Source organism: Arachis ipaensis, chromosome B9, assembly GCF_059453495.1.
Source record: "Arachis ipaensis isolate K30076 ecotype BB chromosome B9, ASM5945349v1, whole genome shotgun sequence".
Taxonomy (NCBI): Eukaryota; Viridiplantae; Streptophyta; class Magnoliopsida; order Fabales; family Fabaceae; genus Arachis; species Arachis ipaensis.
In genome coordinates, this window is record NC_142444.1 from 13181298 (window position 1) to 13205935 (window position 24638).

At 32.8% G+C, this 24638-nt stretch overlaps 1 protein-coding gene and 1 pseudogene across 1 annotated transcript; one reads left to right on the forward strand and one right to left on the reverse strand.

The window, feature by feature from the left end:
• Positions 1-9525: 9525 nt before the first annotated feature.
• On the reverse strand, positions 9526-10091 carry LOC148543795 (uncharacterized; annotated as a pseudogene).
• Positions 10092-18592: 8501 nt separating this feature from the next.
• LOC107615018 (feruloyl CoA ortho-hydroxylase F6H1-3-like) lies at positions 18593-20645 on the forward strand. The gene is made up of 2 exons (XM_088499977.1): positions 18593-19172; positions 20056-20645. The coding sequence occupies exons 1-2, from the start codon at positions 18655-18657 to the stop codon at positions 20633-20635; spliced, it is 1098 nt and encodes a 365-aa protein (XP_088356103.1). The 5' UTR covers positions 18593-18654; the 3' UTR covers positions 20636-20645.
• Positions 20646-24638: the final 3993 nt, after the last annotated feature.

Genomic DNA, 24638 nt, shown 5'->3' on the forward strand with positions numbered 1-24638 from the left:
CCCCTCAAAACTCAACTAATCCGCTTCCTCCAAGTTCCAGTATTCACAATTTCAAACTCCAATTTATTTATTCACAACCTAATACACATTCATAACACATATATATCCAATTTAATACTCAATGCTCAAATCCAATAAAATTAAAATAGAGTTATCATATCCTCACCTTACCCAAGCTTCACATAAGCAAGAGTGAACGTTTTTCTCAAGCTAATTGGATCCTAAAACATCAAAGAACAAAGAAATTCAATACCTCCACTTAATTTCCCAAAAATTGGGAAAGAAGAGGCTGAGAATAAAATAACAAGTTACCTATGAAATTGTTCCGGTAGAAACGTAGAGCTCGACATGGTGGACGCGTGGCCGCAAACGGTGCAGCGATCGGAGCTCGGACGGATAAGTTACGGGAAATTGAATTTTGGAACGAGGGTTCGGAGGTGTTCCTCGTTCTTCCCCTTGGAGGCTTGCTGCAACGTCAAAATGAAAGGAAGGGGGAGAATTTGGGTTCATTTAACGTTCTTTTGGGCTGGTTTGGGCTCACGGGCCCGGTTCGGCCCGTTCAGTCTAATCTTGGACCGTTTTTTTCGAAATTAGTGTCAAAATTCTCGTTTCGATGAACTCTATCCTAATTTGATATAATATTCGCATTTCTAATCTTCCTTATTAAAAAAAATAATTTACTGACTAATTATCTACTAATTAATCGGGGTTTACACAATCCTATATAGATATATTTTTTATATGTAGCCATGATTAGGGTAGTCGCGAAAATCTAGAGTATAATGTATAATGTTAGGAATAAGTCGCTGGTAGAATTTTAAAATTCTATTTAATTGTTGTAGGTTGTTACTACGTAATTGTTAGTTTGGAATTCTATTTTAGTTATTGTAGGTTGTTACGACTTATAATCTTGTTGTTAGGTTTAGGTAGTTGCAAATTAAAATTAACTGAATAATATTTGTCTCAAAAACATGTGATTAAGGATGTAAATATATTTTGAATTGGAAATCTCTCTAAATTAGAAATAAATATTGATTTAATTTTAATATTTTGTATATTAAGATGATATAATTATATTATGGAAAAGCAGTATAAGAATCAAATAAAAAACATAAAGGCCTATTTAAAACCTGTAAAATAATGATCAGTAAACGTTAAAGACTCAATAAAAGTTTAAAATTTGTTTCTTTATAATTCCAAATATCTTTTTTTTTCAGAGGCCTCAACTTCTACTGCCCTGGCGAGTGAGTCATACCCTTACTCCACCCGACGCCATCGTCTCGTATCTGGCTAAGGCTGGATTCGGCGACACAGTGCCCCTCAGGGATTTTACTTTTGACAATTCCCTGATTTCGGCATTCGTGGAGTAATGGCGTTCGGAGACGCACACGTTTCATCTCCCATGGAGTGAGGTCACTATCACCCTGCAGGACGTGGCGTACCACCTAAGCCTACGCAAACATAGGCCCAGTTGGGGGTACCTCCATGACTTCGGTAGGTGGTACCACACGGAGACGTGGGCGTTGGTGGAGCAGCTGCTTGGTGCCAGGCCTTTGGTGGCTCCATAGTAGGCTGCGCAGAGGAAGGAATCGTTCACACTCAAGCTTGTTTGGCTGCGGAATCGTGTCTGCCAAATGCCCCCTACAGACGACCTGGAAACCCTCCGACAGTATGCCAGGTGCTACATTATGTTACTAATCGGAGGATATCTGATGACGGACAAGTCCAACAACTTAGTCCAGTTGCGTTGGCTCCCTCTTCTTCGGGACTTTGGGCAGTGCAGGGCATTGTCCTGTGGCTCGGCTGTGCTGACTTGGATGTACCAATCACTGTGTTTGGCGGCACAACGGGGCGTCAAAGACATCGCCGGCTGCACTCTGCTGTTGATGTCCTGGATCTACTAGAAATTTCTTCAGTGGTGTCTACCAGATAGAGGGATCTACTAGTATCCTATGGCTGCAAGGTAACAAATATTTATTTCTATAATTAGTTAAATCAATTTGTAACTTCTTACGACCTTTTACTAAACGAACTGCTTTTAATCTCTTCCACAACAAACACAGAGGCCCGCCTGTCACAATGAGTGACATGCATCTTCGGGATGCCTTCTCTATTCCTCTCAATGGCTGTCATGAGCCTCTGGGAGAAGCCATTTCTAGCCGCCATCTGTGACTGCGCCTCCCCGTCTTTCGTCACGAATAACTTCTGCAGCCTTTCGTACGTGATGCGCACGATGGCTGAAATCGGCAAGTATCGTGTCCCCTTCAGAACTGCATTAATGCACTCTGATAGATTTGTCGTCATGTGACCAAACCACCGCCCACTGTCGCAATGTTGCAGCCAAATCTCCTTGTTGAAACGGCCAGCCCAGTTCGCCATCGCCGAGGAAACTCCTCTCAAGGCATCTATGTACCACTCATACCCAGCATTGCTTGGACTGCAAGCAGCGTTTATAAGGTATCTCTTGTCCTCGACTGACTTGAAACGAGCCATGAAATTCGCAGCCATGTGCCTGATACAGTAAGCATGGAACGCTCTAAGGGGATGCCAACCGCTGTCATTGGATCTGAGGGCGGCCTTGATGGCCTGCAATCTGTCGGAGATAACCAGAAGGTCGTCTTGTGGGGTGACATGGCATCTCAGATTAGTAAGGAAGAACGATCATAACTCGGTGCTCTCGGACTCGACAATGGCAAAAGCAATAGGTAGGATGTTGCTGTTGCCGTTTTGTACCACTACAATAAGCAACACTCCATCGTATCTGTCATACAGATGCGTGTCGTCGACAGAAACAAATGGCTTACAATGCTTGAACGCCTCGACACATGAGGGGAAAGCCCAAAATACTCTGTCGAACATGCTACATTCGCAGACCAGAAGGTGTCCATCGTAGTACGGTCTCACCCGTAGGTCACAAATGGTTCCAGAAAAATAGCTCTGCAATGCCTGAAGCAGTTTCAATACCTTGTTGTATGACTCTTTCCAATCCCCGTAGATATGTGCAATTGCCTTCTGCTTCTCCATCCACACCTTTTTGTAGGAGGGTTTGAAGTGATAGCTAGCCTGGACCGCACCTTGCAACACCGGAATGCTGACGGAGAGGTTGGACTGTATCAAAGGCAATATGACCCTGCAGATAAGACTGCTGTCTAACTGACGATGGTCTTGAGACATGGTGGGTGCTAAACAACTGTGTGCTCCACCAACCCTCCGAATCTCCCTAACACAACAAAAGAGTATTGGTTCAGCCATATCTCAAACCTACTTTATATATTGCACAGAAGTACTCAAAAACACAATTAAAGTTGAACTTACCAGTATCCGAAGTTCTGCCAAAGGGCCACACAGAGGCTCCATGGACACCCATTCGTAGCTTGCCGGCACTGCACATGGTATTTTAGTCGGTCCGATTCGATCACCCGGTACTCATCACTCCTGTGAATGCTGTAATTCTTCACACCCTGTAGCACTGCATCTCGGCATTTAAACTTGTGGCCGACCCGAAACTCTATCCCATCGTCTAGGTTGTAATCCTCTTCTTCCGTGTCAGAAACAGAGTCCTCTTATGCATGGCGTCCATATCCAAACTACGATAGTGACTTGGCACTGCTAATAGAGCTGAAATTGGGTGAGGTGGAGGCAAGACATGGCGCGCCACATTTTGGGCGGGCGTCTCTAGTACAAATTCCTCCTCATCGTCCACTTCGAAAGAATCACTGTCGGCACTATCCGCCATGTATTCTTCGTCTGACTCCTCGTTGCCCTCTTCCACCTCATCCACTGGAATGGTGACATGAAGGGGTGGTGGTGTGAGAGATCGGTCGTCCTGTACATAGGTCGAGTGTACAGAACCACCACGACCAATATCTCCAACCTCGGCGGAAAGCTTCATCACCTACTCCGCCATGATCCTTCCATGGATGTCAGACATGAGTCGCACATGCTCGTCCCCTAGAAGAGGAAACAGTCGAAACCAAAAAACTCCATTACCCATGGGTGCTAGCAACCTATACCCCATCCTTCCGACCTCCCTCGCTTCTGTACCACCGAAGTTGCTCAATATCAAACTCTTCAACTCTGACAACGTACTTACATACTGAGTGCGTAACAGTATCGGATTCTCATACTCAAATGTCACCCCGTTGTTGCCATTTCTCATACGACCATTGTGATAAACACACACAACTATGTATACGCTGTTACTAGCCATTGTTGCCTTATTTTTGTGAGAAAAACGAGACAAAAAAAGATATAAAATATGTGTGGAGTATGCCAAGGGTTACATATCCTTTTATAACTAGTGATAATTTGTCTTCTTATATATCGTTTACACTGTAAACAAGATAATTTTGTATGTATCTCATTTACAGTGTAAACGAGATAAGTAAGAGATGCGGATTTCGATAATTTTTTTTAAATTATTTAATTATGTAATTATTATATATATTTTATTTATTAAAATAAAATCCCCCAAGTATCCGTGGAAGCACGGGAGAATGAAACCAGTATATTCTAATATCTACGCTTAATTGTAATAAATAGAAGTACTAAAGCCATATTTGATAAATAAGCATCACTCTAACTTTTTATATGGGTTAAGTACGATTTTGGTTCCTAACGTAGAGGCTAAATTTTTTTTTGTTTTTGATTTTTTTTTCCTACAAAATAGTCCCGAAAATTTAACTTAGTTTTAAAATCATCTTTTTTACTAAATTTTTTATTTTTATTACCAAATTACCCCTAATATATATATATATAAAGAAAACAGGAAAAATGGGAAAGGAAAGGTCGCACTTAGGGGGGTTGTTTCCAAGGAAGAAGAGGGGGAAGGCGGAAGGGGGAAGGGGGAAGAGAAGGTGGGGAATTTCCTCGCCGCTACCGTTGTTTTCTCGTTGCTACTGCGCAGATCTCGCCGTTTCCTTTCTTCCTCAGCACACACTCACACTAACGGCAAGAGAGGAGAGAGCAGATGGAGAGAGAAAGAGAAGAGAGGAATGAAGGATCTGGGGGAGATTGCATCCAGCTCGCCACACCTCTGCCCTCGTCGCGATTCGCAGCGCAGCCGACCACCACAACGCCCTCCTCGTCGCGATTTGCAGCCCGCCACCACCGCATTGATGTTCTCATCGCAATTCGCAGCGTCGCCACCACTGCCACAACCTTTTTCACGTGATCCGCCACCACCACAATAGCTTTCCTCCCCTCGCAATTCGCAGTCCACTGCCGCAGCCCCTCCTCTCCCACCACCGCCGCAGCCCTTCCCCTCGCGATTCGCAGATCACTTGCTCTCCCTCGAGGTCCCTGTAGCGCTGTTTCAATTTTTTATTCCTTTTTTCTTTAATTTTTCAGATTCAAAGGAAGGTGTTTTGCTTCTGTTTATTTCATTGTTGTTGTTGATGATGCTTCTGGTTGGTTCTGTTTATTCCTTTTATTCCATTGTTGTTGTTGATGCCTTTGGTTACTTCTGTTTCTACCTGCTTCTGTTTTTGCTTCTGTTTCTGATTCTGCTTTTGTTGTTGCTCTGATTCCATTATCCATTGTTATTGTTGTTGTTGTTCTTGTGATTTTTGTTGTTTGATTGTTGTTGATTCTGCTTCTGTTTCTGCTTTTACTTGTGCCTCTGCGCCTTTGCTTCTAGTTGATTTTGGGAAAGAAGGGGAAAGGGTATTTTCGTCTGAAGGAGAATTTTAAAACTAAGTTAAACCTTCAGAACCATTCTATAGTTAAAAAAATGTCAAAAACGAAAAAAAAATTTCAGCCTCTACATTAAAGACCAAAATCGTACTTAACCCTTTTTATATTCTCTCGTATCAATTGTATAAGTGTTTTTTACTAACTTAAAAGATATACAAAATTTTAGTTTATATAGCATAAATTGTATTCATGCTTTTATGCAAAAAATTATATAGCGCTTTTTTTTTTTTTTATTTTGAAGTTGAGATTGTTTAAAACCAACATTCATAAGGATATTAATTTTTTTTTTAATTATTTAAATAAAAAACCCTAAATTTGTTATTTTTATAAAATTTTTATTGGTCAGGTCATTCTGTTGATTTAAATTTTTATTGGTCAAGTCATTCGATAGTTAATAAAAATATAATAATAAAGAACAGAGACCCCACTCCATTATTCGGTTAGTCAGTTTGTGAGTTAATACTTAAAATGACCTCTAAAATTTGACTCCTAATGCAATTTAGACCTCAAACTTTCAATTAACTCAAATTGTATCCTGAAAGTTTGATCCGTACCTTAATTTGGCCCTTTTGTCATTTTTCGTCACCGAAAAGCTAACTTGGTAAATTTTACGAGTCATTTTGAGTATTAACTCGTTTTAATTCTACCCCAACCATCAAATTTTTAACAATCAATATATGGTCAACAATTTTTTTTCCAGTTTTATCTTTCTTTTATACCTACCATCATTATTATCATCACACTATTCTCTCTCTCTCCTCTTAATCATTGAAGCAACCATCACTGGCCAAACAAGCCGTTGGAACTAAGAATCCAATACATCACTACATCAAAAGAAGAATCCAAAAAAATAAAAAGAAGAAAGTTTTAAGCTTTATTTTTTTAATCTTCACCCTAATTTATTCAAATAACAAAATCAAGTTTAATTTTTTCTTTTTATTATTTTTTGATTTTGGGGCAAAGAATGAATGAGTTGAAAGAAAAATTGTTGAAGAAGCTGAAATCAATCAAGCCAATTGGGTCTCAAGTAAGTTCAAATCCTTTAAGTGAAAGCATTAGTACGTTGATTTTTTCCAAAAAATTCCAACTTTCAACCTAAGTTCTCTCTTTGTTTTCCAAAAAAATGTTTCCAAGAAAATAGTTGTTGTCCATCATTTCCAGAGAACTTTGCTACAATAAATTTTTATGGTGGCCAATCCAATTAAAAGAAATCAGAATCCCATGACACCAAAAAAAGAGAGTTAAGTCTCAAGAGTCTTGATCCGGCCATTACAAATCCAACATCATAAATCGGCTTTATCATTCATAACTCGACATTATTCACATTATTACCCAGAAAACTAGCGTTATAGTTCGGCATTACAGTCATTAATCGGCATTCAACGCCATTAATCGGCCACTTACGTTACAACTCAGCCTAACGGGCTGATTTATAAAAATGAAACGTCCAACCTAACGTTTCACTTTATTATTGCTCTTTAATACATGCAATAAAGCAGAATCATAACGGACTAATACATCTTCGCCTACAAAAGGTATGATCTTCTATCCTAAAGACACATTGAATTCTCAATACTTACTTAAGTTTCGGAGTGCCTTTGCAGGTACACTCCCCCCCTGTTTCTTGCTCAAAGCTCTACGCAATTGGACACCCTCTTGGAATAAAGCTCGGATTGTCACAAGGCTTAAAGGTCGGCACCGAAGATAATAACTCGGCGTCGACTCCTAGAGACTGAGCTCTCCCTCCAGGTATCCATACAAGAACAAGTCTAATTTCAGAAAGTGAGTTTAAGTCTCGCCGATTCTGTGCGCACATGGTGTTGCTGTAGGCCAAGTTGGAAGCTTTTCACACTTGTTTACCTAGCATTATGCAGATCAGGATCACCCAAAATTTCCTAGCACAAACAGCGGAAGATTTAGAAGAGGAGTGGAGGCAGACGGCCAATCCGAACACCGCGACGGCGAAGAAGAATCAGAATACGCAGAGCCAGAGTAGAGGCAGATGCTGACTCACAACTGTGACGACGACGGTAACTCAGAGGCCGAAGTAGAGGATGGCAAAGGCTAATAGAATAAAGAAGCACGAGAAGAGGCAGATCCAGAAGATATGATAGGAGGTCAAAAACAGGGACCAAAAGTCACGATGAGATTCCGGCTATGCGTGTGGCAATCAGTGTGTGAGTGCGTTGATTGTTGTGACCGGAGTGTGTGAGTACGAGACGAGAGAGTTGAGAGACTGAGGTGAGATTTTGGAGAGATTAAGACTTAGCTGCTAGAGTTACCTAAGGCTTGTTTCTGCTCCCCAATTCACCAAAAACACAATTATTTGAGAGAAATGGAGGTTATTAGATTTTTTTTTAATTATTAGAGACTAAATTAATGCATACAAAAATTTTGCTGCATCGTTAAAACTGCTAGAAATTAACTATATGTGCCACGTCAGTTTTTTTATGACAGAAATAGATGGAAAAGCCAACTTAAACTACGTCTTAAAATTTCAAATTAAATTAAATTGTGGTCAAATTTCAGGATCATTTTGAGTATTAATGTTGACGACGCACTCACCTCTACACACTCTGACTTGGATCTCTCTTCTCTCATCTCACCCATAAATACTGATCTTCTCCACCCACGTGCGCCTTTCGTTGTCGTGCTTCCAACGACTCAAGAGGCACGTGACCGCCGGGGTGCACCGATCTTTCACCACCACGGAAGGGAACCGCCCTACCATCATCCACAAGCGCAGCCTCGACATTCTCCACGATCCTTGGTTCAACAAAGTATGTATAAATACTCTTAAATTCTCGATCTTAAATTTGTTAATCGTTATGATGTTAATCAAATTGGATTCATTGCTTTGGGAGCTACTTTTAGCTTAGATGACTTATTAATTTCATCCGAACAACCATAAAATTCTTCATAGTTGCTTGCTTATGAGTTGTAATAGCATATGGATTCAGTAACTATAGGGTGTGTTCGTGTTGTCAAATTATTTTTTTTTTTCGAACAGAAAAATCACGTTTCTCAGTTCTCTCTCTCTGTCTCTGTGTGTGTCTAAGCGCTATCTGATCAACTTCTATTTTTATTGAATTCAGTGGTAATACTAGTCTTAATCTTGGCATCTAATAGTTTCAACTTTTAGTTTCGGTCAAATTAAGTGCAAACTGCATTCTTGTTTGTGTATTACGTTAATACAAAAGAAGTACAGTTCTGTTGGGTATCTTGTCACAGTAAGAAGGCAGTCCGGTGCAAAGCATCTGGTGTTATGCAGTATGCACGGTCTAGGGAAGGGCCGCTTGTAATGTAGGCAACCTAAACCCTAAACTCTAACCACCCCCTCGGGGCACGGGCGGTGCCCGGCTGGAATTCAGTTGATGCTGCATCATGTGGTTTTGAGCCATATCATTCGTTTGTATGTTCCTTTCCAGTCATAAATTGGAAAATTAAACTTGCCGTGTTTACTTCTCTTTGTAATTAAAGATGTATTGATGCATATTAATTATCCTGTTTTATCCAAGGAATGGGATTAACTTCAGTGACATGTATTACATGGTCAGGTTTTGATTGCGAACATTGAGGAATATGCACCAGTAGTGTACACTCCAACAGTTGGACTTGTATGTCAGAACTATAGTGGATTGTTTAGAAGGCCAAGAGGAATGTACTTTAGTGCCGATGATTGCGGAGAAATGATGTCTATGGTCTATAACTGGCCCGCTGAGCAGGTCCTTAATTATCCACATCACACTATCCCATAATCTTTTGAATTGTCAATAAAAAAAAATCAATTACAAAAGAGCCATATAATTCTAAATGGCAAATCCTAAATTACTATGGAACTATCCAAATTGATGGAGAATCAATCCTATTTGCACATTGCATGAGACTCTTAACAAATTTTTCTTGAAGATTGAAAACACCCCAATCATGTCCACCATACATGTAATTCAAAACCATCTCTTATCACCTATCATCTGTGAAGTAGATTGAGTTTTCTTCACACCCTAAGCAAGTTTTAATATCCATTGATACAGACTCATTAGCACCCAAGAACAGAACTTTATCATGTAAAAATCTCATTTTTTTCCACTTCTTGTCTCCAATATCAAGTTTATAAACAGTAAAATACTTTGTTTTATAAGGACAAATCAATGGTTGTGTATCCTCAGATGATAAAAGATCTCCTTCTTTTACTACCAACCCGTCATCATTCACAAAATTCCCAATAAATCTTATCACCAGCAAGATTTCTTCTGCAAATACCACCAAGTACAAATTTCTTGAGAATTTATCTCCTAAATATGGTTTCTCCTCTTCATAATTCGCCTCCACAGTTGGTGTTAGAAGAATCAATCTTTAAGAATTTTCTCACAAATATTCCAAATTGTGAAGCCGAATTACGAGAAAATCTTTAAGAAGTTTGGAATATTTGTGGAAAAATTCTTAAAGAGTGATTCTTCTAACACCAACTGTGGAGCCGAATTATGAAGAGGAGAAACCATATTTAGGAGATAAATTCTCAAGAAATTTGTACTTGGTGATATCTGTAGAAGAAATCTTGCTGGTGATAAGGTTTATTGGGAATTTTGTGAATGATGACAGGTTGGTAGTAGAAGAAGGAGATCTTTTATCATATGAGGATACACAACCATTGATTTGTCCTTATAGAACAAAGTATTTTACTGTTTATAAACTTGATATTGGAAACAAGAAGTGGAAAAAAATGAGATCTTTACATGATAAAGATCTGTTCTTGGGTGCTAATCAGTCTTTATCAATGGATGTTAAAGTTTGCTTGGGGTGTGAAGCAAACTCAATCTACTTCACAGATGATAGGTGGGAAGAGATGACTTTGGACTACATGTATGGTGGACATGATTGGGGTGTTTCCAATCTTGAAGAGAAATGTGTTAAGAGCCTTATGCAATGTGCAAATAGGATTGATCCTCCACCAATTTGGGTAGCTCTATAGTAATTTAGGGTTTGCCATTTAGAATGATATGGTTCTTTGGTAATTGATTTTTTTTTTGTTTCTTCTCTATTTGACAATTCAAAAAATCTTGTAAAGAACTTAAGATTCACTAATTTTTTTTAAGTGCATATGACACATTACAATATATCTTTTTCTTTCCTCCTAGTAATCTATTCTAGTCTCTTTTTGGTAGAAACCTGTGTATTATGTGGTACAGTAATCACCTTTTCTTTTTTACTTCTAATTTAAAGAACATCATAAGCAAATTGAATTGAACAGTGTTAAACATTATGTTCTCTTATTTTTCATGCTTAGAATAAATGAAGAAAACATTTCGTTTCGTATATATCGGAATGGGAAATAAAAAACTATTGTTGTTTCTTGACTAAGGACAATGTATTGTTGTTGTACTTGTATATGCAGTAATGGCAGTTGCTGATATGGTTTTTTTGTTTTAACTCGTCACCTTATTCGGTTATTCCACTTATATTTGGTTTTGTGTTTATGTTTTGCTGCTTTACACGGTCATGGAGTTCTATTCTTGCTACTCCTGAGAGTGTAGAGGTGAAGTTATGATTGGATGACTAAAATTACTACATAAAATATTTTTTAAAATTATCTTTTGAATAATTTCTAGAGGTAGTTGTTATGGTGGGCTGCTCTTTAGTGGATGATGTTGGATTGCAGTATCTTGAAAATGGATGTCCACTTCTTAAGGGGAACTTTAGGTAAGTTTCAAGAAGTTTGCCTGATGAGTTGTGTGGAGCATAGAGACAGATATATGTATCACGGTGCAACTGTATTGGCTCCTCTGGCTTAATATCTCTAGTTAGTGGACATGTGGATCTTGTAGAGATACCTGAGTTAATACTCAAAATAGTCCTTGAAATTTGACCACCAATTTAATTTAACTCTCGAATTTTCAATTGACCCAAATTGTACCATGAAATTTTAACGCGTGTCTCAAGTTGGTCCTTCTGTGGCAAATTTAGTTGACACCTAGCAGTGGCACAAGAAAAATGACGTCATATTTCAAAAACCCAATTCTCTGTTCCTTCATCACTGAAAGGGGACGGAAATGGACGAAAGGGCCAACTTGAGGCACGCGTTAAAATTTTTGGGTATAATTTGGGTCAATTGAAAATTCGAGAGTTAAATTGAATCGGAGATTAAATTTTAGGGGTCATTTTGATTATTAACTCGACTACTCGAGTTTGTGACATGGTGACTGAGAAGTGTATTTATCATAACTTGATCTTACTGATTGCTCTGGCATCAATGACATTGGTAAATTTCTTGTATCTGTAATTAGACTTAAGTACCTATCTGGGTGTTTAGAACTCTTAAGATTGAAGTTAGGATTGTGCACAAACATATCAGACATTGGGTTGTCACAAATTGCTTATATATTGGAGGTGATGGGCTAGCAGCACTTGCAAGTGGATGTAAGAAGCTGATGAAGCTTAATGTGTCGTATTGCAAGAGACTGGCCGATTTAGATTTAAAACATTGTGAAAAAATACATGATTCTGGTTTCTGGGCCCTTGCTTTTTACTCACAAAACATGATTTAATATCTTATTCTCATATGTTTTTAGCCATTTGAATTGGTATCAAAATATATTTTTTAAGGAGTTGAGCTTCCTAATAAAGATTGTAGAGAAGAAGATTTAAATATGTTGAATCATCATCTAGTTACCTTGTCCCTCAATAGACCACCATTATTTATTGATGATGACAACCATTTATACCAGCGAAACAAATGAGACTATTCTCTAAGGTAAAATATATTCTAATATTACCCTTTATCTATCTATCTATCTATTCTTAATATATAAAAGTAGATGTATGCATTTACCTACATTACTTTTAAGACATTTTTTTTTCTTACTAATGCCATGTCAGCAATATCGCTTACTTAGCAAAATTTTATAATCAACTACTCAATTCTTGTCAAATCAACTATTATTTCCAAATCAACAAAAAAATAAAATATACAAATAAAAAACTAAAAAATACAATACAATATATTTGTAACCTACAAATACATTGAATTCATATTCCTATATTTATTATATCTTACCGTTATAAACAATACAATAAATTTATGACCACAACAATTAATTTATTAATTTTTATAAATAACTCACTAAAGGTAATAAATATCCATATTACAAATGTCATAATAATCTATTCTTAATATATAAAAGTAAATGCATAAGTTTACCCACGTTACATTTAAGACATTTCTTTCCTCCTACTAATGCCATGTCGGCGATATCGTTTACTTGACAAAATTTTAGAATCAACTACTCAATTCTTGCCAAATCAACTATTATTTTCAAATTAACAAAAAAATAAAATATACAAATAAAAAAATAAAAAATACAATACAATAAATTTGTAACCTACAAATACATTTAATTTATATTTCTATATTTATTATATCTTACCGTTATAAACAATACAATAAATTTATAACTCCAACAATTAATTTCTTAATTTTTATAAATAACTCACTAAAGGTAATAAATATCCATATTACAAATGTCATAATTATATTATTAATCATAATAAATTTTACGTTATAAGTATTCAAATTCCATACTATTTAAACTACTTATATAAATCTCTTATCACTATTCCTTCAAATAATATCAAATTTAGCAAAAAAAAATTATTTTTAACTACACATCTCAAACTTACTCAATAGAGCATCATTCTTTCAGAGCAGAATTATTAGAAATCGAATAACTATCAAAGATCTAATGGCCATGCAATGAGAATCTGATGATCAGGTATGACAAAAAAAAAACTCACAACATGCATCATACATTCATACTTACTCAAATATCATATACCTAATAATAACATAAATTAAATATTGGAATAGTAAAAGATCTTCACAATTTTAGCAACTATAAACCAAATTGATGATAAATTTGGATGGAACTATGTTAAATGTAAAAAGTGTTAGAAGAAAGCATATAAAAAAGGAAACAATTACATTTGTGGCACATGTAATCAAACACCACAATATCCAACAATAGAGTAACTCTATATACTTTTCATAATCTCATCTATCAAATTATTAGTTATTAACTCAATACTTATTTTAGGTTCAAAATTCAATTAAAGGTTTTAGATCAAAGTGTTACAACAATTTTTGTACTATTTGATGGTGAAGCAAAAAACTTATTGGGTACAACTGCTTCAAATCTAATGACATTCCAGAAAAATAACGACATTGAAGCACCACTCCATCAAGAGATTAAGGAGAAAGAAAACCATACAAATTTAAGACACAATTTCGGAAGAAGAACATACATACAAAGATGGAACAAACAACACAATAGAAAGTGCATCAAACTCAACAATTCATAAAGAACATGTCTTCACAATAACTTACGACAGAAAGAAGAAAGCAACAATTCTAACAACAACCAATAAAAAAAAGGAGGACGAGCATCACATAAGAAGACTAAGTCCATCGATTAAAACAAATGTAAAAATCAAACCACCAAATAAAAATATCACTTTATACAACTCCAGCATTCAAATCTTTTGTACTACAAATTATTTTAAATAAAATATATTTTAAATTTAACTTTAATTTACACATATTTAATTTATTTTTATAAAATATAATAATTTTTAATATTTATCATATACTATCGTTAATTTACCGCCTCGTACATCGCGCAACCTCATTCTAGTTGTTATAAATAGAGGTACTAAAGCCATATTTGATAACTAAGCATCACTCTAACTTTTTATATTGTCTCATATCAATTTACAAGGTGTTTTTATACTAATTTAAAAGATATACAAAAGTTTGGTTTATATAGCATAAATTGTATTCGTGTTCTTATGCATAAATTTTTATTGGTCAAGTCATTCTATACATATTATTTATATATTATTTCTTATTTTTTAAAAATTATAACTTTATTCTACTTACACGTTATTAAACTTGTATTGACTAACAAGTTGTTTGTTAACCGACATTACGACTTTCTCAAGTGGCTTTTTTTTTACGGTGACTAACTTTCTCAGCGACTTAATAAAGCATCTCTGTTTAGCTAATGGAGAAAGAAAAAATTTAAAAAAATAAACTACTGACAAAAAAAATAATTTCCTAACATATGAACGAAAAATAAATAAAAACAACAAAATGCTAGATATATATTTTAAAAATAAGATTCTAATAAGATTTTTTTGTAAATATTATTAGATAAAGAGTTTTTTATTTTTAAAATTTGATGACGTTAATTAAATTTTTTTATATTTTTTGTGAATAATTATTTTTTAATATAAAAGGTAGAAAACAAATTTATTTATATTTTTTATTTTTGATATTGGATTAATAATAGTAGAATGTTAATTGTGGAAATTAGACTCTAGAAAGTACAAAAATTAAACCAATCTTACTCCTTAATTTCTATTTCAAAAAAGGTAAAAAAAAAAATGAGGTCGAAGATCTAATTTTTATTTTTAAACAATTAAAAAATAAAAAATTTTAAATTAGACCTTTTAATTTTAGTTTTCCTACAATTTAAAAAAACATAAAAAATTATAATATTGAGGTATATTGCTCATCTCATTCCTATAAAAAAATCTTACACTTTTTTTATGTAATGTATTTGTTAAATAATTTAATTTGATGCTTATAAAAAAATTTTACACGTACATTCAATTCAATTACGTAATGCCATATTAATAAAAATTAGAATGAGATCCGTGCAATGTGCGAGGCGGTAAATTAATGATAGTATATGATAAATATTAAAAATTGTTATATTTTGTAAAAATAAATTAAATATGTGTAAATTAAAATTAAATTTAAAAAATATTTTATTTAAAATAATTTATAGTACAGAAGATTTGGATGTTGGAGTTGTATAAGGTGACATTTTTATTTGGTGGTTTGATTTTTACATTTGTTTTAGTCGATGGACTTTTAGTCTTCTTATGTGGCGCTCGTCCTCTTTTTTTTATTGGTTGTTGTTAGAGTTGTTGCTTTTTTCTTTCTGTGGTAGGTTATTGTAAAGACATGCTTTTTTATGAATTGTTGAGTTTGATGCACTTTCTATTGTGTTGTTTGTTCCATCTTTGTATGTATGTTCTTCTTCCGAAGATGTGTCTTGAATTTGTATGGTTTTCTTTCTCCTTAATCTCTTGATGAGTGGTGCTTCAATGTCGTTATTTTTTTGGAATGTCATTAGATTTGAAGCAGTTGTGCCCAATAAGTTTTTTGCTTCACCATCAAATAGTACAAAAGTTGTTGTAACACTTTGATCTAAAACCTTTAATTGAATTTTGAACTTAAAATAAGTATCGGGTTAGTAACTAATAATTTGATAGATGAGATTATGAAAAGTATATAGAGTTACTTTATTGTTGGATATTGTGGTGTTTGATTACATGTGCCACAAATGTAATTGTTTTTTTTTTATATGCTTTCTTCTGATACTTTTTACATTCAACATAGTTCCATCCAAATTTGTCATCAATTTCGTTTATATTTGCTAAAATTGTGAAGATCTTTTTCTATTCCAATATTCAATTTATGTTATTATTAGGTATATGATATTTGAGTAAGTATGAATATATGATGCATGTTGTGAGTTTTTTTTTTGTCATACCTGATCATTAGATTCTCATTGCATAGTCATTAGATCTTTGATAGTTATTCGATTTATAATCATTTTGCTCTGAAAGAATGATGCTCTATTGAGTTACTTTTAGATGTGTAGTTCAAAAATAAATTTTTTTTGCTAAATTTAATATTATTTGAAGGAATAGTGATAAGAGACTTATATAAGTAGTTTAAATAGTATAGAATTTAAATACTTATAACATAAAATTTATTATGATTAATAATATTATTATGATATTTGTAATATGAATTTTTATTATCTTTAGTGGGTTATTTATAAAAATTAATAAATTAATTGTTGGGATTATAAATTTATTGTATTGTTTATAACGGTAAGATATAATAAATATAGGAATATGAATTAAATGTATTTGTAGGTTACAAATTTATTGTATTGTATTTTTTATTTTTTATTTGTATATTTTATTTTTTTATTAATTTGGAAATAATAGTTAATTTGGCAAGAATTGAGTAGTTGATTCTAAAATTTTGCCAAGTAAGCGATATCGCCGACATGGTATTAGTAGGAGGAAAGAAATATCTTAAAAAAAAAGAAATGTCTTAAAAATAACGTGGGTAAACTTATGCATTTACTTTTATATATTAAGAATAGATTATTATCACATTTGTAATATGGATATTTATTACCTTTAGTGAGTTATTTATAAAAATTAATAAATTTATTGTGTTGTTTATAACGGTAAGATATAATAAATATAGGAATATAAATTCAATGTATTTGTAAGTTACAAATATATTTATTGTATTTTTTAGTTTTTTATTTATATATTTTATTTTTTTGTTAATTTAAAAATAATAGTTAATTTCACAAGAATTGAATAGTTGATTCTAAAACTTTGCCAACTAAACCATATTGAGTAGTTGATTTCTAATAATCCTAGTTTGGACTTGCAAGAATTAAAGAGATAGTTGGAGACAACAATTTTGTGTATAAGATTTAGTTAACATATATTTTTACGACATATGATAATAAAAAATTTTAAATATTTTTATTTAATGAATATAAAGTAAATGCATTAAAATTTTAAATTTTTTATATTTATAATAAAAAATTTTAATTTATAAATTTAACATGTATCTTTAAGACATAAATTAAATAAATCTTTGTATATATTAGATTTTAAAATTATGAAATTGTATTTATACTTAATTATTATATTAAACTCTAAAAATTAAATAAAATAGAATAGTATTTAATTTTATTATATTCTCGTTAGAATTAAAGAATCAGTAAATAATATTGGTTTATCCATTTTATTATCAAAACCGACAAATAATAATAGTGAGACTACCGTATATAAGTTTAAAATAAAATAACTAATATTTATAAATAAAAGATGGTGGCATGTATATTTTGTTGTTTACACAAAATAATTTTAAATAAAATAAATATTAGAAAAAGTTGTTGTTTATGTTTTAAAAATAATAAACTTATCTCTTATGTTCTTATTTAAAAAAATAAATATTAAAATAACAACATTAATTAAGGGGGGAATAAAAAGCTAAACGAATTTGTTATTCTAAATTTTTTGACATGCTACTATATATTCCTTTATGTTTTAGGAAGAAATGGATAAACCAACTTTTTTTCCTGCAATTAACAATGTTTCTTTTTCTTTTTCCTTCTCTTTCTCTCTCTTTAATTTTTTTTTTATCATTCTTCACTGCTTTGTTGGTTGACAATAGTTAGTTGCTTAAAACCATCATAATTTTTATTTATTTATTTTTTACGGAAGATAAAGAGATTCGAATCCACAATCTCTTAGGTGAACATGCAACAACTATATCATTTGAGTTATAACTCGTTGGCACCGTCATATTTTTATTAAGGATGAACTTTTATTTTATTTTATGAAACCGGATAAAGAAACTTGCCGCTGTTTAGTATTGGTTAGTGTACTATTTATTGTAACCAACTTGAGTTAATTGAGTAGTTAATTCATTCGTCTGCTTAAGTAACGAATATTTAAATTACGTCTTATGTATACAGTAATTCATTAGCCAGCAACAAATCTTTAAATGGAACTCAAATTCATAACGAATTAGTTCTTGTAATATCGGGTTGAAAACTACTAGGACAACTAACTAAAAAGATGTACTACTTGCTCTTAAAGTGTGTGTTAGACTATGGCTAGTTAACTCTACTGTACCGTCAACCAGTGTTGTATAGCTGTTATAACCTAGTATCCAAATTCTTGCATATAAATACTTGTGCATGAAATGAGTTTTCCAAGCAACAAAGTCACACCAATTCCCAAAATAACCAAAATGATTGCACTGAGCTATTATTTCTTAATCCTCATCAAGCTATGGCACCAACAAGGTCTATGATGATGGATAGCCCCTCAGATCTAAATGAATTTGTTATGATCCAAGGAAATGGAGTAAAGGGTCTCTATGAAATGGGCCTAAAAACCCTTCCAAAACAATACATCCACCCATTAGAGGAGAGAATGAGCATGATGACCAATAAAGTTGTGCCTCAAGAATCAATTCCCATAATTGACATGTCCAATAATAATAATAATAATTGTGATGTGGAAGATGCAATTTGTGATGCAGCTGAAAAATGGGGATTCTTTCAAGTAATCAACCATGGTGTCCCCACACAAGTTCTTGAGAATGTGAAGGATGCAACTTATAGATTCTATGAGTTGGCAGCAGAGGAAAAAGTGAAGTACACAAAAGAGAATTCACCAACTAAGCATGTGAGGTATGGATCAAGCTTTAGCCCTGAAGCTGAGAAGGCTTTGGAGTGGAAAGATTATCTTAGTCTCTTCTATGTTTCTGAGGATGAGGCTATAGCTACATGGCCTTATGCATGCAGGTATAGTTAGTTACTTAATTTAATACATTATTGTTTCTTGTTTAATTAATTAACAATATAGTATAACACCTTCTTTTATAGCCACACGTGCATGCTACTTTCCAATAAGATATTGACTATATGTTTGTCAAAAGCATAATTTTATCATGTATGGTTTTGTTATTATCTAATTGTATTTGATGAGTTAAATATATTATTTAATTTATGTATGAAATATAAATTATTTTACCTAAATTAAATTTATATATAAATATGATGAATAATATCTTGCGTACTCTTGTGTATGTTTAAAACATAGTAGTATAGTACACCATTTTTTGATAAAAGCTATTAGAAGTGGTGAATATTAAAAAAATCTCATAATTTTTATTACCTAAAGAAAAAAGTATACACAAAAATAAAATTTTAAAATTTATAACACAACTCAGACTAAGAAAACTGTTGTCTCTCTTTTATTGTGTGCTAGGTAAACAATGACCATCTTGAACAACATGAACAATTATAAATCAAATAAAAATACACTACATCTTAATTTAATGCTACTAATTAAATTTAAGATTAATTTACTCTTTTAACTCTATTAATTCATATTGTTCACACATTGTTCAAAAATATTGTTAGTTACCTATCCTTTTCCTAATTATTTATGTATAATTTTAGAAGCCAGTGAACTTTAAAAATTAGGTGAAAATTTATATATATTTATTTTTATGCAATGAAGCTAATATTTTAAAATTATTAAATAATTTGACAAGTAGTTTAACAATTATCAACTATTAAATTCATATAAATATAATTGTATGTGAGTTTTCGCCTAAAAATTACTCCATTACTTAACTCTAACTTAATTTTGTTGCATGCATGAACTATAAATAATTTGTAGGAATGAAGCACTAGAATACATGAAGAAATCCGAAGCTTTAATCAAACGGCTTCTAAATATTTTGATGAAGAGACTAAACGTGAAGGAAATTGATGAAACAAAAGAAGCACTCTTAATGGGTTCAAAGAGGATCAACCTCAATTACTATCCAGTTTGCCCTAACCATGACCTAACCGTCGCAATAGGGCGCCATTCAGACGTCTCAACTCTAACCATTCTCCTTCAGGACCAAACCGGCGGTCTATTCGTTCGGACCGAGGATCGGCGTGGATGGATCCATGTGCCGCCAATCCCCGGAGCCCTAGTGATCAACATTGGTGATGCACTACAAATAATGAGCAATGGTAGATACAAGAGCATTGAGCATAGAGTTACAGCCAATGGGAGCAAGACTAGGGTTTCTGTGCCAATTTTTGTAAACCCTAGACCTTCAGATGTTATTGGTCCTTTTCTTGAAGTTCTTGCTAGTGATGGGGAGAAGGCAAAGTACAAAAATGTTTTGTATTCAGATTATGTGAAACATTTCTTTAGGAAAGCTCATGATGGAAAGATGACAATTGAATATGCTAAAATAACTTGAATATGTGAGTTATGTGTTTGGATGAATGTGTAATAATATCCAATAATATTAAGTTTTCTTTGCTAGTTCATGATTTTTATTTGCAAAATTTATCATATATATATACAAAAGAAAAATATTGTTTTTGTTACCATGTATTGTGAAAATTTTAAATTTTATAAAAAAAATATGCGTACACATAAAAAATTAATATCAAATAATACTATATATTTATATATAAATATGTGTTATTTAATTTTTTAAATTTTAATATATATTTTATATTTTTTATGTCTTTTATGTTGATAATTAATTTAATAATTAATTTTTGTATGTATATGCAATATGATTGTTAATTTTATATTAATAATTAGATTCAAATTATAACCTACTCATTAGGTTAACTTATTTTTTTTATAAAACTATAAAAAAAATGCATAAAATCTACCGATTTATTTGTTATGTCATGTTCTAGAAAGTGTTACACTTACACTTCCTATTTATTTTTTAAACACATATTAACATTTATCATTAAAAATTAATTTGTTAATTTTCTTTGTTAGGTATTTATAGGAGGTGGAAGTAGTCTGATTATCCGAGGGAGGCTTGCGACTCGGCTCATTTTATTAAATAGGTCAAATTTAGATTCTTTGTAAAGTCTATCAATTAAAAAAGTTAGGCCATAAGTTTAAAAAAGAATCAATAAAACTTATTGGATTAACTCATTAATTTTATTTTGTAAACATAAATTATTCTTACTTTAGATTTTTAACTATTCACTTATATTAAATAGAAAATAAAACTAAAAAAAATCAATAGTCAAGATTAGTTAAAATGATAATTTGTTAAAAAAAAGTTTATAAATTATAAGTATGGTTATGATATGTGACTAATGATTGATATATAAATGAATTCGGATATGTTTGGTAACCAAAGAAAATCAGTCAAAAACAACCATAATTTGCCTTATTTAGCATTTATTAATTGTTGCGACAATTAATGAATGCTAAATAAGACATGATTGTTTTTTTTTTGTCTCCCTAACATTACCCAAATGAATTATGCTTTACAACTTATGAATTATAAATTTTGGAAGAGCAATGCTAGGAACTAAAAGGGTATTAGCCAAAAACCAGCCAAATACCTTTGGGTGAATCCAAAATTTCTACGAGTTAATATATATGGATGTTTCTTCTGCTAAGTATCAGAATGTTTCTTTTTCATACTAAATGGATGTTCTTTTATATATTTTTTGAATTTTTTTGTATTACAAATGTGAATGTCTCTATTTTTTTAAGAATTTCATATTTTTTTTAAATTTTATAGATATTTAATTATTTTTACTAAAATATAATTAGATATTTCTTTTGTTAAGTATTAGGATTTTTTTTTCATATTAAATGAATATTTTTTGAAGATGGACTATTACTCCCATGTTATTGTTGTTGTTGTTATTCAGTGGCTCCGCCACTTCCCACATTGCCCCTCCCAAACGCCTTCCAGATCCAATGGCAGCTGAGTCACATGTTCCTCTTCTTCCACTTCGGTCTCAACACCTTCACTGGACAAGAGTGGGGCTCCGGCCACGTACACCTTTCCCTCTTCAACCCCACCAACCTCAACGCCACTCACTGGATACACCTCGCCAAACTCAACGGCTTCAACCGCGTCATCCTCACCGCCAAGCACCACGATGGTTTCTGCTTGTGGCCTTCCCAATACACTAACTATTCTGTCCGCTCCTCTCCCTGGAAGGCCGGCACTGGGAACGTCCTCGCTTACCTTTCCGCCGCCGCCAAACTTGCCGGCGTTGACCTCGTCATCTACCTCTCCCTTGTGTTGAAGCAGTTGTCTTGGATGCGCTTGTTGAGGGCGTCGCAAAGAGCATAGAAGTCGCCGGCGCTTCCAACAGCATTGGTGAGAGAGAGAGAGGTGTGTGTGATTGTTGGAGGTGGGTAGGTTAATGTAAGAGATAAGAGGAAGGTTTTTATAGGTTTTAATTAGGTTTACTTAATTAATTTTAAATTTTTTAAATTTTGAATTTAAAAAATTTAAAATTAATTATTAATATAAATTAATGTGGTTTTATTTAGTTTTTGGTTGGTAACCTTTTGGTTTCGTATACTTTTCCATTTTGGAATGCATTTAATATTTTAGAATTTTTAAGTTTATTATTTTGAGTTATAATTTACGAAACAAGCTTTTTAAATAGGTTCGTGGGCTTGTCGGATTTTAAACAAACTGAATTCGAGCATGAAAAAAAAAACCTATGACCTACTTGTTAGGTTAACAATTTTTGTAAGAGTAATGTTACATGTCCAAATCTTTTTATGAACTAAGTCTAACCAAGTTAAATAATAAGAATACTAATCATAACTTATTTTTGTTATATTAGACTAATTTATTTAGATTTGATTAACAAAATAATTTGGATGTGTAGCATTATTTTTTTTATAAAACTATAAAAAAATAAATGCATAAAATCTATTGATTTATTTGTTATGTCATGTTTTAGAGAACATTACACTTGCACTTCCTATTTAATTTTTTAAACACGTATTAACATTTATAATTAAAGATTAATTTGTTGATTTTCTTTATTAGGTATTACCGTATTAATTTATAAAAAATATTATTATTATTATTATTATTGTTATTATTATTATTATTATTATTAACTTTTTAAATCAAGGGGTAAGAAAAAAAAGATTTGAACAGACATACAAGTCTTTTTGGCTTACAAGTCTTACAAGTTGCTACACATACGGGCCTTTTAATGCGTTATTCAACCGTTTCCTGTTTTCAAAGCGCTACACTCACCATGTATTATGAACGCTCTTCTTCCTCCTCCTCTTCTTCTTCTTCTTCGTTTTTTTTTATTTTCATGGTTTCTGAAATCAAGTTTTGAAATTGTTTTGAAGATAATGGAACTTCAGAAATACACCCAAAGAATTACAGAAATACACCCAAACGGTTACAGGAATTCACCCAAACGATTATAGAAATACACCTAAAAGATTACAGAAATACACCCAAATGATTACAAAACTACACCCAAAGGATTTAAGAAATACACCCAAAATTCGTTGAAATACACCTTATGCATAATTCAGAACTATTTCTCTTTCTCCTCCTCATCTTCTGCTGCTTCTTCTTCTTCAAAAACGATTCCAGAGCTTGATGTCAAAAAAACAATGGAAATCGAGAATAACGAAAAAAGAAAATAGAGAGAAAAGCACGTAAATAAAGAAGAAGAAGAGGAAAACGAGGAAGAAGAACGTGCAGTAAGAAGAAGAAAGATGAGAAAGAAAAGGCAATAAACGAAAGAAAAGAAGAAGAAGATGAAGAGGAAGACGAAGAAGAACGTGCAGCAAAAAGAAGAAGGAGAAAAAAAAGGCAAGAAACAAAAGAAAAAAAGAAGAAGACGAAGAGGAAGAAGAACAATTCGAAGCACGTTTTGAGCGTTAGTTTTAATTGGATTTGTAAGGCTTACAAGCCTTAATCGATTGTATGCAAAGAATTTCTGAAATTTATTTTATTAAACTTAACAGTAAATTTAGTTTAATAAAATAAAAAGTGACTTGTACTGAGAGTTAAGACGATAACCGGAAATGATTCTTGATTCCATTACCTACTAAAAAACTCCAATCTCCTCCTCTCATCAGTCATCACTGCCTCCCATCCATAGCCGCCAACGGTTTTAACTGTCCACCGCCGATCTGAGTTTCCGCCGCCCCTGTTCCATCAGCTGTTGACCAATTTGAAGAAGCACTCGCAGGTTTGTTTCAAAATAAAAAGAAAACGCGCTCTCATATGCATGTTAGTTTTGTTTATAGCAATATTCAGTTTTTCTCTTTTGATTATTTCTTATGCAAGCTTCAGGTGATGAAATTGAATGGATTAATTGAAATTGATAGAATTTGATGTGTTACTGTTATTAAACTTGTATTGACTAACAAGTTGTTTGTTAACCGACATTACGACTTTCTCAAGTGGCTTTTTTTTTCCGGTGACTAACTTTCTC

Bases quoted from the DNA above. Each gene is read 5' to 3' on its own strand.
- LOC107615018 (XM_088499977.1), top strand. From the start codon at position 18,655: ATGGCACCAACAAGGTCTATGATGATGGATAGCCCCTCAGATCTAAAT. The intron at 19,173-20,055 runs GTATAGTTAGTT...AATAATTTGTAG, and splicing joins ACATGGCCTTATGCATGCAG to GAATGAAGCACTAGAATACA.